Here is a 16132-nt window from a genome sequence, read left to right on the forward strand (position 1 = left end):
AGCATGGAGGCGCTCCCAGGAGACAGGCCAGTACATCAGGAGACGTGGAGGAGGCCGTAGGAGGGCAACAACACAGCAGCAGGACCGCTACCTCCGCCTTTGTGCAAGGAGGAGCAGGAGGAGCACTGCCAGAGCCCTGCAAAATGACCTCCAGCAGGCCACAAATGTGCATGTGTCTGCTCAAACAGTCAGAAACAGACTCCATGAGGGTGGTATGAGGGCCCGACGTCCACAGGTGGGGGGTTGTGCTTACAGCCCAACACCGTGCAGGACGTTGGCATTTGCCAGAGAACACCAAGATTGGCAAATTCGCCACTGGCGCCCTGTGCTCTTCACAGATGAAAGCAAGTTCACACTGAGCACATGACAGACGTGACAGAGTCTGGAAATGCCGTGGAGAACGTTCTGCTGCCTGCAACATCCTCCAGCATGACCGGTTTGGCGGTGGGTCAGTCATGGTGTGGGGTGGCATTTCTTTGGGGGGGGCCGCACAGCCCTCCATGTGTTCGCCAGAGGTAGCCTGACTGCCATTAGGTACCGAGATGAGATCCTCAGACCCCTTGTGAGACCATATGCTGGTGCGGTTGGCCCTGGGTTCCTCCAAATGCAAGACAATGCTAGACCTCATGTGGCTGGAGTGTGTCAGCAGTTCCTGCAAGAGGAAGGCATTGATGCTATGGACTGGCCCGCCCGTTCCACAGACCTGAATCCAATTAAGCACATCTGGGACATCATGTCTCGCTCCATCCACCAACGCCACATTGCACCACAGACTGTCCAGGAGTTGGCGGATGCTTTAGTCCAGGTCTGGGAGGAGATCCCTCAGGAGACCATCCGCCACCTCATCAGGAGCATGCCCAGGCGTTGTAGGGAGGTCATACAGGCACGTGGAGGCCATACACACTACTGAGCCTCATTTTGACTTGTTTTAAGGACATTACATCAAAGTTGGATCAGCCTGTAGTGTGGTTTTCCACTTTAATTTTGAGGGTGACTCCAAATCCAGACCTCCATGGGTTGATACATTTGATTTCCATTGATAATTTTTGTGTGATTTTGTTGTCAGCACATTCAACTATGTAAAGAAAAAAGTATTTAATAAGATTATTTCATTCATTCAGATCTAGGATGTGTTATTTTAGTGTTCCCTTTATTTTTTTGAGCAGTATATATATATATATATACAGTGGGGAGAACAAGTATTTGATACACTGCCTATTTTGCAGGTTTTCCTACTTACAAAGCATGTAGAGGTCTGTAATTTTTATCATAGGTACACTTCAACTGTGATAGACGGAATCTAAAACAAAAATCCAGAAAATCACATTGTATGATTTTTAAGTTATTAATTTGCATTTTATTGCATGACATAAGTATTTGATCACCTACCAACCAGTAAGAATTCCGGCTCTCACAGACCTGTTAGTTTTTCTTTAAGAAGCCCTCCTGTTCTCCACTCATTACCTGTATTAACTGCACCTGTTTGAACTCGTTACCTGTATAAAAGACACCTGTCCACACACTCAATCAAACAGACTCCAACCTATCCACAATGGCCAAGACCAGAGAGCTGTGTAAGGACATCAGGGATAAAATGGTAGACCTGCACAAGGCTGGGATGGGCTACAGGACAATAGGCAGGCAGCTTGGTGAGAAGGCAACAACTGTTGGCGCAATTATTAGAAAATGGAAGAAGTTCAAGATGACGGTCAATCATCCTCGGTCTGGGGCTCCATGCAAGATCTCACCTTGTGGGGCATCAATGATCATGAGGAAGGTGTGGGATCAGCCCAGAACTACACGGCAGGACCTGGTCAATGACCTGAAGAGAGCTGGGACCACAGTCTCAAAGAAAACCATTAGTAACACACTACACCGTCATGGATTAAAATCCTGCAGCGCACGCAAGGTCCCCCTGCTCAAGCCAGCGCATGTCCAGGCCCGTCTGAAGTTTGCCAATGACCATCTGGATGATCCAGAGGAGGAATGGGAGAAGGTAATGTGGTCTGATGAGACAAAAATATAGGTTTTTGGTCTAAACTCCACTCGCCGTGTTTGGAGGAAGAAGAAGGATGAGTACAACCCCAATAACACCATCCCAACCGTGAAGCATGGAGGTGGAAACATCATTCTTTGGGGATGCTTTTCTGCAAAGGGGACAGGACGACTGCACCGTATTGAGGGGAGGATGGATGGGGCCATGTATCGTGAGATCTTGGCCAACAACCTCCTTCCCTCAGTAAGAGCATTGAAGATGGGTTGTGGCTGGGTCTTCCAGCATGACAACAACCCGAAACACACAGCCAGGGCAACTAAGGAGTGGCTCCGTAAGAAGCATCTCAAGGTCCTGGAGTGGCCTAGCCAGTCTCCAGACCTGAACCCAATAGAACATCTTTGGAGGGAGCTGAAAGTCTGTATTGCCCAGCGACAGCCCCGAAACCTGAAGGATCTGGAAAAGGTCTGTATGGAGGAGTGGGCCAAAATCCCTGCTGCAGTGTGTGCAAACCTGGTCAAGACCTACAGGAAACATATGATCTCTGTAATTGCAAACAAAGGTTTCTGTACCAAATAATAAGTTCTGCTTTTCTGATGTATCAAATACTTATGTCATGCAATAAAATGCAAATTAATTACTTAAAAATCATACAATGTGATTTTCTGGATTTTTGTTTTAGATTCCGTCTATCACAGTTGAAGTGTACCTATGATAAAAATTACAGACCTCTACATGCTTTGTAAGTAGGAAAACCTGCAAAATCGGCAGTGTATCAAATACTTGTTCTCCACACTGTATATATATTATTTTTACATTTTAGTCATTTAGCAGACGTTTTTATCCAGAGCGACTTACAGGAGCAATTAGGGTTAAGTGCCTTGCTCCTTTCGGTTACTGGACCAACGCTCTTAACCGCTAGGCCACCTGCCGCCCCGCTACCATCTTCCTATTTATATACTGTAATAAGTCAAGGCTCATCCTATATAACTACTGCTGTACACACCTTTTCTATTAATATACTGTCCGTAACGTCTATACACACCATGATATACACTGAGTATACCAAACATTAAGAACACCTTCCTAATATTGAGTTGCACTTCCCCCCCCCCCTTTGGCCTCAGAACAGCCGCAATTCGTCGGGGCATGGACTCTACAAGGAGTTGAAAGCGTGGATGTCCTTTGGGTGGTGGACCATTCTTGATACACACAGGAAACTGTTGAGCATGAAAAACCCAGCAGCGTTGCAGTTCTTGACACAAACCGGTGTGCCTGGAAACCTACTACCATACCCCGTTCAAAGACACTTAAATATTTTGTCTTGCCCATTCACCCTTTGAATGGCACACATACACAATCCATGTCTCAAGGCTTAGAAATCCTTCTTTAACCGGTCTCCTCCTCTTCATCTACACTGATTTGAAGTGGATTTAACAAGGGACATCAATAAGGGATCCTAACTTCCACCTGGATTCACCTGGTCAGTCTGTCATGGAAAGAGCATGTGTTCTTGATGTTTTGTATACTCAGTGTACATATACACACACCCGTCTAGTACCGGGTCGGACCCCCCTTTGCCTCCAGAACAGCCTGAATTCTTCAGGGCATTCTACAAGGTGTAGGAAACGTTCCACAGGGATGTTGGTCCATGCTGACGCAATGTCATCACGCAGCAGCTGCAGATTGGACGGCGGTACATTCATGCTGCGAATAGCCCGTTCCATCTCATCCCAAAGATACTCTATTGGGTTGAGGTCTGGGGACTGCGCAGGCCACTCAAGTAAACTGAACTCTCTGTCATGTTCCAGGCAATGTTTTTCCACTCCTCAATTGTCCAGTGTTGGTAATCACGTGTCCACTGAAGCCGCTTCTTCTTGTTTTTAGCTGACAGAAGTGGAACCCGGTGTGGTCGTCTGCTGCAATAGCAAGCTGGCTACATCATATGATTAGCTAGCAAGGTAGTATCCAAGTGCCTTGACCGTAAATGCCAATGGGCTACAGTTAGCTGTTGTTAGCAAGGTATCTCGCTAACGTGAGCTATGCACATCTTCCTCTAACATGCTACATCACATTACACGTTAGCTTGATGTATTTAGCTAGCTACAGTATCATTCCCCTTTCATCTGTGGTATCATAGCTAGCCTGGCTCGCTAACATTGTCAAATAATGTTGTATAACCAAAAGTAGCTACTAGCTAGCTAGTACCAGTTATCTACTTAGCTAACGTACTCACCAAAACTAGTGGTTTGACGGTTGACAGACAGCAGAAGTGACCGTGTCAGATGTAATCCAGTCCTGGCCATCTGGCAATATTGTTGAAATGCATTGGAAGTTTGCACCAACTTTATGGAAGCCCATTTTCACAACTATTTGCCAAGCAAAATGTGTGTGTGTTGCACCCATATGCAGACTTATGTCCACATGGCAGCAGGGGGCGCACCACAACGTGTTGTCTCTGGGCAATTGGGCATCATTGGCAAGTAAATAATCCATACCCAACCCTCCAGCAAATCGTGACGAACTCATTTACAAAACTCTGTTTTGGACGACACCTATTTTATGGCCAAAAATTAACCTATTTACAGTTTTTAGTCAATTTTGACACTATAATGAATGTTTCTGACTCATATCGATGCCATATTCAAAATGTGGCACTGTTTAAAACAAGATAAATTGGTTCAATGGGGGATTATGTTCTGAGGGGCAGTTGACCTTCAAGCATATTAAATGTGATATTTTGAAGAACACACCATTTTAACCCTTTACCCTCGTGGGAATTAACCTATATGGATAGGGCGAAATGTTTTTTTATAAATCGCAATCTGGTTCAGGTGGGCATCATTTGAAAGCTAGTTCTGTTGCCAACATGACTAGCAAAGTTATAAAAATACTATCTTAGTGTTAGGCTTTCACAAGGCAATTCGGAAAAACAGATTGTAATTTTGGTGCGCATAGAAAATGAGTCATGAGTGCATTCAGGTGTGCGTTCTGCAGCTAATTTTCTTCACAATAGACAAACAGGCTCATTCTGTCCAGAACAACCCAGGGTATGACGCCATGTCATCTTGTAACTGTACATCAAACATAGTGATCAAAAACTTTGACTTTGTATATGGCATGAGTTTTATGATATGGAAATGTGAAGTCCCCATTTGGACTCACGGGTATTTGGCTTGCTTGTATTACATTAAAGCGGTATTTATTAAAATCCTCAACATCTCATCTTTAGAAATGCATAGTCCTCTTAATTTAAAGTATTTCCCTCACTCAGGCAACAGAAAATGTGCTAAAAGCTGCCCAATTTGCAGGAGGGGGCAACTTCTTGTCACGTGCAGTGCTCAAGTTCAGAACTGCTGTCAGTCAAAACCCAAATCAAATATTATTGGTCACATACACATATTTAGCAGATGTTATTGCGGGTTTAGCAAAATGCTTGTGTTCCTTGCTCCAACAGTGCAGTAGTATATAACAATTCACAACAATACACACATCTAAAAGTAAAAGAATGGAATTAAGAAATATATAAATATTCGGATGAGCAATGTCTGAGTGGTATTGACTAAAATACAGTAGAATACAGTATATACATATAAAATGAGTAAAACAGTATGTAAACATTATTAAAGTGACTAGTGTTCCATTTAAAGTGACCAGTGATTCCATGTCTATGTACATAGGGCAGCAGCCTTTATGGTGCAGGGTTGAGTAACCGGATGGTAGCCAGCTAGGGATGGCTATTTAACAGTCTGATGGCCTTGAGATAGAAGCTGTTTTTCAGTCTCTCTGTCCCAGCTTTGATGCACCTGTACTGACCTCGCCTTCTGGATGATAGCGGGGTGAACAGGCCGTGGCTCGGGTGGTTGATGTCCTTGATTATCTTTTTGGCTTTCCTGTGACATTGGGTGCTATAGTTGTCCTGGAGGGCAGGCAGTGTGCCTCCGGTGATGCGTTGGGCAGACCGCACCACCCTCTGGAGAGACCTGCGGTTGCAGGTGGTGCAGTTGCCATACCAGGCGTTGATACAGCCTGACAGGATGCTCTCAATTGTACATCTGTAAAAGTTTGTGAGGGTCTTAGGGGCCAAGCCGGATTTCGTCAGCCTCCTGTCTGTGTGGGTGGACCATTTTCAGATTGTCAGTGATGTGTACGCCGAGGAACTTGAAGCTTTTCACCTTCTCTCTTTGTTGCCTCCTGAAGTCCACAATCAGCTCCTTCGTTTTGTTAACATTGAGAGAGAGGTTATTTTCCTGGCACCACTCAGCCAGGGCCCTCACCACATCCCTGTAGGCTGTCTCGTCATTGTTGGTAATCAGGCCTATTACTGTTGTGTCGTTTGCAAACTTGATGATTGAGTTGGAGGTGTGCGTGGCCACGCAGTCATGGGTGAACAGGGAGTACAGGAGGGGGCTGAGCACGCACCCTTGTGGGGCCCCTGTGTTGAGGATCAGCGAAGTGGAGGTGTTGTTTCCTACCTTCACCACATGGGGGCGGCCCGTCAGGAAGTCCAGGACCCAGTTGCACAGGGCGGGGTTCAGACCCAGGGCCCCGAGCTTAATGATGAGCTTGGAGGTTACCCATACAGTGCTGTGAAGCGCAGAGCCTGAGCGCTGACGTCATTTATAGCGTGTTACTGTAAAGCCACTGCGTTCCAATTTAGGCGCTAATTTGTGCCCAAATGTGTTATTTTCACCCCGTATACGGGCAAGAGTGTAAATGGTTATTCAGTCTCAATATACTATTTTTTTAACCAACATCCCCTCCATATTTACACACACACACACACACAAACACACACAGTGTGGTCTGAGGTTATGTTACTAGGTTCTTCAACAACAACAGTGCATCAACACCAGCGTTCACCACTACCAAGTACCGCCCCCTCACTCTCTCGGGTCATGCTATGAAACCATTATTTGTGTCTTATGATCATTTCAATCTCCATTAGACTGAGTTACTTTTTGATTTAGCTGTCTTTGAAAATGTGCATTGGAAGCTAATAGTTACTGCAGTTGATTGTTAATGCCAGACAAACGTTTACCAGCTCTTGATGGTTTTAAGTAACCACTTTGTGTTAATCAGAGCCCATGCCATGTGGTGCCAGTGGTGAGCTCTTGGTCTGTGGTTTGAGTAGCTGGTTGCAGTTCTTAAGGTTGTGGGTAGAAGCCCTGTCTTACTTTTGTCCTCGGTCGTTCTGGTTGTAGGCCCAGGAGAAAGAGTGCAAGAAAGCAATGACTGATAAATTGTTGTCCACTGCATTTAACACCTCACATAAAAGCCACATAAAATGTGTCTAATGGCATGCTATAACATGAGAGGTTTGGTCTTTGTGAAAAGACTCTGATCATGAGCCGAGCTACAGTACAAGGCACTTTTTTCCAAAAAGTGAAGAAAGCATGTCCTTAAATAGTCATTGTTTGGTGTGTTAAACCAGTAAGCAATTGAGGGTGGTTTGCACACACAAATAGACGACGATTTTTTTCTCTCCAAATAGTAATGCATGATGTGTAGCTTTAGTAAACTCATCAAATGAGTGCCGCCTCACTTCTGCCCACTATATCTTGCAGTGTTTACATTAACATTGTAGTACTCTTACCTTGAAAAAGCCCCTGCGGCTTTCTGCCTACCTGATCTTCCTCTAACTAACACTTCACTATGTCCCACCTACACTACGGCCCACTGATGGAAAGTATTCACAACAGGCCAGTGATATCGGCATTTATTTGTTATTTTATCATGATAGAATTTCACAATTCTGGGTTCCAGTACTAAACTACCATGAATATATATATATGTATCAAGAGGTAAAGTACTCAGTCAATAAAACTGAATGTATAGTAAAATGGACATCAGGGTTTTTACATCCATTGCTGTTGCAGTTTAAAAGTAGCTGTATGTATACGTGATCCATGGTAATACCAAAGCTCGGCTATCTTCTTGTCAAGACAAGAAACCACTTCCTATTGTGAGGCGAAGACACACTGACAGCTAGAACCAGAGGTGACATGTTTGGAAGCCTATCTATGATTTGTACTTCTGCATGCATGATATGCTCACAGATTTCGATGTATAATTAACAGTGGGCTTTTGCAATTTCAGTGGTTATTAGAGGTTCCTCGTAGTGTTTTGGGACTGCTCTCTTGGTGATTTGGTGAAGTTTGATTTGATTTGAATTGTGTCTGCAGTTTTATTTATAAATACATGGTGGTTTGTGTTTACAAAAAAATCAAGTGTCATCTCCTTTCATCATTGCTATTGTGTGTGAGGAAACTGGTCAAAAGTCACATTTCCTGTCTTATGGTGTCTATGCTTGTTTGTTTTTAACACTAATAGCGTTAGTGCAACTGTTGTTATTGGGATAACTATTGTTATTTGGATGGGACATGTGCCACAAGATTGTAGAGAGCATGACACTGAACACGAAAGACCACTCACTTGGCTGCCGGCTAGTTTGACATAGGAGGAGGTAAGCAACTATTGTTAATTGGAAAAAGTCACTTTCAGTTGGCCTGTTATGGACATGACGTGTCACAAGATTGATTCTGTGCAATCTAACGCTCCTCTACCACAGCCATATACAGTGCCTTCAGAAAGTATTCATACCCTTTGACTTATTCCACATTTTGTTGTTGTTACAGCCTGAATTCAAAATGTATTAAATATTAAAAAATATCTCACCCATCTACACACAATACCCCATAATGACAGTGGAAACATGTTTTCAGATATTTTTGCAAATGTATTGAAAATGAAATACAGAAATATCTAATTTACATAAGTATTCACACCCCTGAGTCAATACATGTTAGAAGCACCTTTGGCAGCGATTACAGCTGTGAGTCTTTCATGGTAAGTCTCTAAGAGCTTTCCACACCTGGATTGTGCAACATTTGCCCATTTATTATTTTCAATATTTTTCAAGCTCTGTCAAATTGGTTGTTGATCATTGCTAGACAACCATTTTCAAGTCTTGCCATATATTTTCAAGCAAATTTAAGTCAAAACTGTAACTCGGCCACTCAGGAACGTTTACTGTCTTCTTGGTAAGCAACTCCAATGTAGATTTTACCTTGTGTTTTAGGTTATTGTCCTGCTGAAAGGTGAATTCATCTCCCAGTTTCTGGTGGAAAGCAGACTGAACAAGGTTTTCTTCTAGGATTTTGCCTGTGTTTGGCTCCATTCCATTTATTTTTTATACTGAAACACTCCCCAGTCCTTAACGATTACAAGCATAGCCATAACATGATGCAGCCACCACTATGCTTGAAAATATGGAGAGTGTGTTGTATTGGATTTGGACATTTCAGCTTTTCATTTTTAATTCATTTGTAAACATTTCGGAAAACATAATTCCACTTTGACATTATGGGATATTGTGTGTAGGCCAGAGACAAAAACATTCTCAATTTAATCCACTTTAAATTCGGGCTGTAACAACAAAATGTGGAAAAAGTCCAGGGGTGTGAATACTTTCTGAAGGCACTGTAAACCAAGATTAAATGTCAAGAGGGCAAACAAACAACAATGTAACTAGCCAACAGCCGTAGGACAACAACCTCCTACGGGGGAGGTGTTGTGTAGACCTAGAGGGATGCAGGCAGGCGAGCCATGGCTGCATCCCAAATGGTACCCTATTCCCTATATATGGCTGCCCATAGTCTCTGGTCAAAAGTAGTGCAGTATATAGGGAATGGGGTACCATTTGGGACGCCACCCATGTCTTAAAGACATTTGACATGCCTGGCCACAGTCCCTAACCCCCTGGCCACAACTTGGCACCTGGTAATTCATACAGCTGAGTACGAGGAAGTCTTACTTAACTGCCTCTCCCTTATCACTAGCTAGCTCTGTCAGGAGGGAGGGAGGGAGGAGGGGGGAAACCTCAAGAAAAACACAGATTCCAGGAAAAACAGCTGCTTGTTTAGATCTCACATTGTCAGCAGCTTATCGGGGGCCTAGGCCTACACCCTCAACCTCTCAACCATAACCTGACCACAGGAATCGAGAACGTTGTATACATTTTGAGGTGTCGGGTCAGACAGAGGTAGTTATATCACCTCACTAGCTCACCCACCCCACCCCTGTGTTTTACTTCTTCCCCTTTTCCCCCCTCCCCTGTTCCCACACTGCAGGTTGTGGTTAGCCTGAACCCTTCAGCCTGTGCCGATGTCCCTCTCTCTCTCTGCTTATAAACGATCCCCAGCTTTAGACAGGAGTAATTGTAGGTTTATAATGGGGTATGTGTGTGTCTCCTACTGCTGCAGCTGTCTGCACCGAGGAAGGTAAACAGCACGTGTCTTGTTTGACTGTTACTAGCCTCATCCCCAGGGCCCAAAGAGGAAAATGATACCAACGACTATATCTACCTTGTTAGTTTAGCTAGCCCCCCCCTCCATCTTTTACTTAGTCAACAGCCACACTGTACATATCTTCTAGGATGCTTCTGTGATGCAAGTGTTTCAATGATGTAACTAGTGTCTCTTGTCTGGTGGTGGTAGTTCCCTCCCAACCCAACCTGGTCTTATCAAGTTGCCCCTGTAACAATTCAAGGTTTCCAACATTTAAAGCATCCACAATGTCTTATCGCCTCTCCAGTGGTCTTATGATTAGCGGAACAATGATAAGCTATGCTTTGAGACAAGTTTTCTGTTTGTTTCTACAGAAAGAAGAAGGGAAGGTCCAGGGCCAGCTGAACAACACAGACTCCAGTCAGTACATCCGAGACCTGAAGGACCAGATAGCTGAGCTCAAACATGAGGTGAGCAGTTACAACAGGGGAATACTGAACCAGGGGAATAACAAACACTGCTTCTACTTGTTGTTTTCGTAGCCGATTTTGTTAGCTATATTTCTCATGTGTTTTTGCTCAGATTTGTCTATTTTGAAGCCAACTGTAGGTTAGAAGTGTAAACTACGCCCATAAGCTTCCTGCGCTGAGGGTGTTGATGTACCAGCACACACCCCTCTCCTCTCACTCTATTATTTGAAAAGAAAGTGCTAAAAGCCACTCCTCACCATACTGAGAGAGCAGAGTAGGACCCAGATTGAATGGAATGGAGTCTCGTAAACTAGTTGTGCTCCTCTGTGGACACCACAGCTGGCTGTTCTCATTTGAATAGCTAGATCAAGGATTTGAAGGTTATGAATTTCATCACATAAATAGACATCTACAAGATCAGCTACAGATTTGACGGTTTGACTTTGACACAATCTGTTCAGCAGAGTGGGCCATCTTTGATCAGAATAGTGTCTTTCATATAATACAAAGACATGATCAGACCTGAATGAAGGGATCTCTGGTAGGATTATATTTGCAGACCCTGATTCACCCTTATATTTTGTGTAGTGTGTGCAAGGTATTGTAATATGACATTTGGCACATTTATAAACAACTCTTATATGTGAAAAGAGATGTAGAACCCCCCCGAAAGAAAATAACAGAAAAGAGAAGTAGAAGAAAAAAGCAACTTGTTTTCTTCCAGCAAATCAATGATTTACCAGGGAGGATGTAGTCAGATTTTTATCTCCTCCTAAAAACATAGAGGACAACGAAAGGCTGGTGGCTTGTGGTTGAACTGAGCTGCACTAAATCATGCATTGTGTCACTCTGGGTCTCCTATCAAGACTGTGCAGGCAGTCAGGTAAACAGTCGGTCAAGCAGGCCGGCAAACAGTCAAGGCAGTCAGTCACAGTTAGTCAGGCAGGCAGACAGGCAGGCAGTCAGTCAGGCAGGCATGGAGGCAAACAGTCAGGCAGGTCAGTCAGAACAGAATCCCCCCACCTCTCCACTGGGCTGGACTCAGTTGCATCACAAATGTCACCCTATTCCCTATATAGTGCACTACTTCAAAAGTAGTGCACTATATAGGGAATTGCACTATATAGAGAATAGGATGCCATTTGGGACACAACCAGGGCCGGTGGTGAGGTCAGGGGGTGTTGAAGAAGGGGCAGCTGTGAATCATGCTTTCTGAAGTGTTGGTGGTGACAGGATCTGAGTGGCATAATTTCATAGCCATGATCTGGATGTATAAACCCCTCCCCCGTAACCTGAGATATCTAATCCTGGAGATGTTGCTGTTAGCTGGAAATACTGACTTTTTTGCACACAGAAGATTAAATGTGATTATAAGAATTAAAATACATTTTTGTCCGTGGGGAATTATTAGGCCTAATTGATGCATTTCTTGATAGTAGAAGAGCGGTAGTGAAACCAAAGGCTCATGATAGACAGACCAAGGCAAAGAGAAGGGCTAAAGATGTGCTGCCACAATTTGCTATTTCAGTCACATGTTCTCATAAGAGTGCTGGGTTTACAGTCAGCCACAGAGAGTTGCGCTAAACCAAAGTCGACTAATCTCTCTCAGGATCAAAAAGAAGTCACAAATGGCTCTTGGTTTTTAGCCCTTAACTTTCTTTGCACAGTTGTGTCAGTCAAACAGTAGTTTGATATCACTGATCTCTGTTGTAAATGAGTCGTTTTTTAAAGCACTGGTATTTGAGAAAAGTGACAGGTACCGGTACAAGAACTAAATTGAGTCATTTCTCTAAGTGTGTCTCTCTCCCTACATGTCTGTCTTTGCGAGGCAGGCTGATCTAGGTGAGTTCTAGGCAGGGCAGGTGTGGTCCAGAACAACCTTTTGACCTGACCTATCTGACCCATCTTTCACTACTTTTGCAGCCCAATCTGAATATCTGATGTGTTATTGTTTTGTGGAAGGGAGGAGCATGATCGGTGAATGAACACACGTCTACCAATGCGTGTGAACGTGCCTCCTGCATGTCTTTAGAAATCCATCTACTCCATTGTCCATATTTCAGAACTGATGTTTTCATTAGTGTTGACCTCGTTGTCTTTGTTGTAGTTTGTGCATGTGTTTTCTATAAAGAGTAACAACCCTAATGTTCTCAGGGGCTTTTCCCTTGGCGATGTATGGATCTGTCCCCATTATATCCTACATGCTCCCCTGTTAAATGTCCCTCGTCTGTCTCCACAGATCCGCTGCTTAAAAGGCCAGAGGGCGGGCAGCATGTCCAATCAGCCCGCTTTTGACGGGATCCACATCGTCAATCACTACATACCAGACGACGAGTCGGACCACTCCTCGGACGAAGACACAGGCTTAGGCAAGACCCCCTCCCATCTGAACCCTCAGCAGAGCAGCAGCAGCCACAGCAGCCTCGTCAGGCTGCACCCGTCCCTGGATCCTACCCTGGGGGATACGGACAGTGAGGGGGATGATGATGATGGGGAGGGTCTGGTTCTCTCTGTGCCCCCCAACATCACCCACAAACACACCACCGTGTGACCCGGTGACTGGAGGCTGATCAGGGCTGTTCTGATCTAATACAGTGGGGCAGAGGTGGTGTCCATGGTAGCAAGCCACTCCTCAGGAGCATGACGTCTAACTCTGTCTGTGGGAATCCAACGTAGGGAGCTTCTTGGAATGGAAGCTTTGGAAGCTTGGAGTGGAACGTGTCATCTTTGTCATCAAGTGAAGTCATCGCAGAATCACACTTGTGGTGGAGTTGGTTGTTTTCTTTGTGTTTTGTGTTACTCCGTTTGCTTTACTCTTCTTTTGCCAAAACCAGATTGAGGAGGATCATATCAGTGTGTTACTCTGGTCTGAACCCCAAGTGGATGGATCAGAGAAGGACAACATGAAGGTTCTTTAGCTTCCTGAGCTCCACAGAGCCAGACTGACCACCAGGGGAGTGGATGGGGGTTACCCCATCTAGGGTGACCCCACCCAGGCAACCAAACTACGGGCACTCCCTCAGCCCCACAACACCAACCATGATACAACAGACACAACACACAGAGAGACTGTGCAAAATAATGATTTACGCTTTATGATGACTATGACACTTCATTCAATCAGTTTTAATTTTTGTATCGCTTTTTTAAGTGAACCATAAAAAATGTATAGAGCCCTTTTGTGTGGGTGTCTTTATCATATGGAGGGAATGATGTACTGGAGAGTGTCTCTATTGAACATGGTTAGAGCCCCAGTATCAAACATTAACTGTGGTATGTCCCAAATGGCACCCTATTCCCTATATAGTGCACTACTTTTGACAAGAACCCTATGGGCCCTGGTCAAAAGTAGTGCACTTTAAAAGTAATAGGTTGCCATTTGGGATACAGAAATACAACCTGCCCTATCCGAAGGTCAGTGGGAATCCTGTGTCTGTGTATATACAGTATATGTAAATAGTTTTTTTTTTTTTTTACTTGAAAATATGTATCTAATGAATTATTGCATATCTAATGTTTATAATGTATTGTATGGTTCGACTGAAAGGGACATATCACTAGTGTTGTCAAGACCCATGGATAACTGATTGCCAGACATTTCTTCCACAAACATTGGCTGCGTTCTGATTCTCTACCGTTCTCCAGAAGTGAGCACTCGTTCACCTTCCCTCATACTTTTAAATGCATTGGATTGATGCAAGCATGGCTGAAGGGAGTTTCCACCATTATTCCTTACAAAAATGCATTTATTTTTAATCCATGAGGGGGAATGTACGAGTGCACACTCCGGAGAAGGGTAGAGATTGGGAACGTAGCCACAGTCTCAATGTACTGTAGATGTTTTCATATCTCATACGTCTCTTCTCTGGCAAGAGGTTTTCCCTTTGGAGGAAGGATTGATGTAGGATCATTGCATAATTTCATAGATTAGAATACATTTCAGCATGCTGGTTAATGAAAGCATGTAGCCTAGCTTAAGTGAACCAACCATCCCAGATTTAGAGGGCTGATTTTAAAGTACTGCTATTTCTAAGGTTAGGCATAATGACCTGTTAATAAAATACAAAAATTAAGGGACATAATTAAAAGTATGAGAACCGAGAAACGTGCTATGTTGTTCTTTTGCACGAAATGAATGGCCGTCCAAGCCAAGGGAACATAATATACTGCATTCTGGAAATAAAGTTAACATAAGAGTGAACAACACTTCTATCTGAAAATACTAAGAAGATCATTCTAAATGTTAGTCAAATGGTAAACTATTCCCTATATAGTGTACTACTTCTGACCAGAGCCCTATGAGCCCTGGACAAAAGTAGTGCACAATGTAGGGAATAGGGTCCCATTTGGGACGCATTCTAAGACATGTCCTGTTTGTTTCCTATGTGAACGAAGCAAAGTGCATTGTGTCAAGTGTTACCAAAGTGTAGGAGGCATTGTATAGGCCTGGTACCAAATCAGTTTGTGCTGTATAGCCTATAACTCCTGTGGTCATTGTGATGCCTTGGAATGACAGATCTGGGACCAGGCTACAACTATAAACCGTAGGCTCTGCCTGGCAGAGAAATAAGCATCACTCTGTTTCATAAGGGATGAATGACATTGATTATCATAACACTAAAACAGACAGCCTCTAGGTTGAAAAATGACCAGAACAAGGGACACCTTGTCATAGCTAGATTGTCATTTTTTACCTCAGTGGCCCTTTAAGACAGAACCACAACCTATCAGCCAAGTCTATTTCTATTCAGAATGCACTGCAATCCTCTGACTCATTGTTCAGATGGGTTTTTGTGATACTGATGTGATATTACTTGGTTAAGGACTACGATAGATGGAATCCATATTTGGAGAGGCATCATGACGTAGTTTTGGCACTTTCAGAGAGAATAAAATGCAGTTAGGAGAGAAGCTTACATAAGGCAACCAACCGTTAATACTATGGAATAATAATTATCACACTCTGAAAACATGTGAGATTGATGTGTGTGATGAGTTCACAAATAAACTAACTATTTGATAACTGTTTTCAGTGTTTTTAGTTCTGTTATGGTGTTTACCGATGTGCTGTAGTAGTCAACATGGTAGCGCATATACATTTTAGTCATTTAGCAGACGCTCTTATCCAGAGCCACTTACAGGAGCAATTAGGGTTAAGTGCCTTGCTTAAGGGCACATTGACAGATTTTTCACCTAGTCGGCTCGGGGATTAGAACCAGCGACCTTTCGGTTACTGGCACAACGCTCTTACCCACTAAGCTACCTGCCGCTGGTGAAGCTGGTTGAGAGAATGCCAAGAGTGTGCAAAGCTGTCATCAAGGCAACAGGTGGCTATTTGAAGAATCTCAAATCTCAAATATATTTTAATTTGTTTAACACTT

General features: G+C 43.7%; 1 protein-coding gene across 6 annotated transcripts in view; it reads left to right on the forward strand.

The window, feature by feature from the left end:
- Positions 1-15774, forward strand: part of LOC121540512 (ecotropic viral integration site 5 protein homolog) — a 104803-nt gene extending 89029 nt beyond the window's left edge. For 5 of the 6 annotated variants that reach the window (XM_045207698.1, XM_045207700.1, XM_045207702.1 and 2 more), the window contains 2 exons: positions 10656-10751; positions 12991-15774. In XM_045207698.1, the coding sequence (XP_045063633.1) occupies positions 10656-10751; positions 12991-13302 (408 nt within the window). In that variant the 3' untranslated portion in view covers positions 13303-15774. Of the gene's footprint in view, positions 1-10655; positions 10752-12583; positions 12594-12990 lie in introns of all 6 variants that reach the window. The other variant, XM_045207703.1, reaches the window with a different exon arrangement.
- Positions 15775-16132: the final 358 nt, after the last annotated feature.

The sequence above is a fragment of the Coregonus clupeaformis genome, chromosome 26 (assembly GCF_020615455.1).
Source record: "Coregonus clupeaformis isolate EN_2021a chromosome 26, ASM2061545v1, whole genome shotgun sequence".
NCBI lineage: Eukaryota > Metazoa > Chordata > Actinopteri > Salmoniformes > Salmonidae > Coregonus > Coregonus clupeaformis.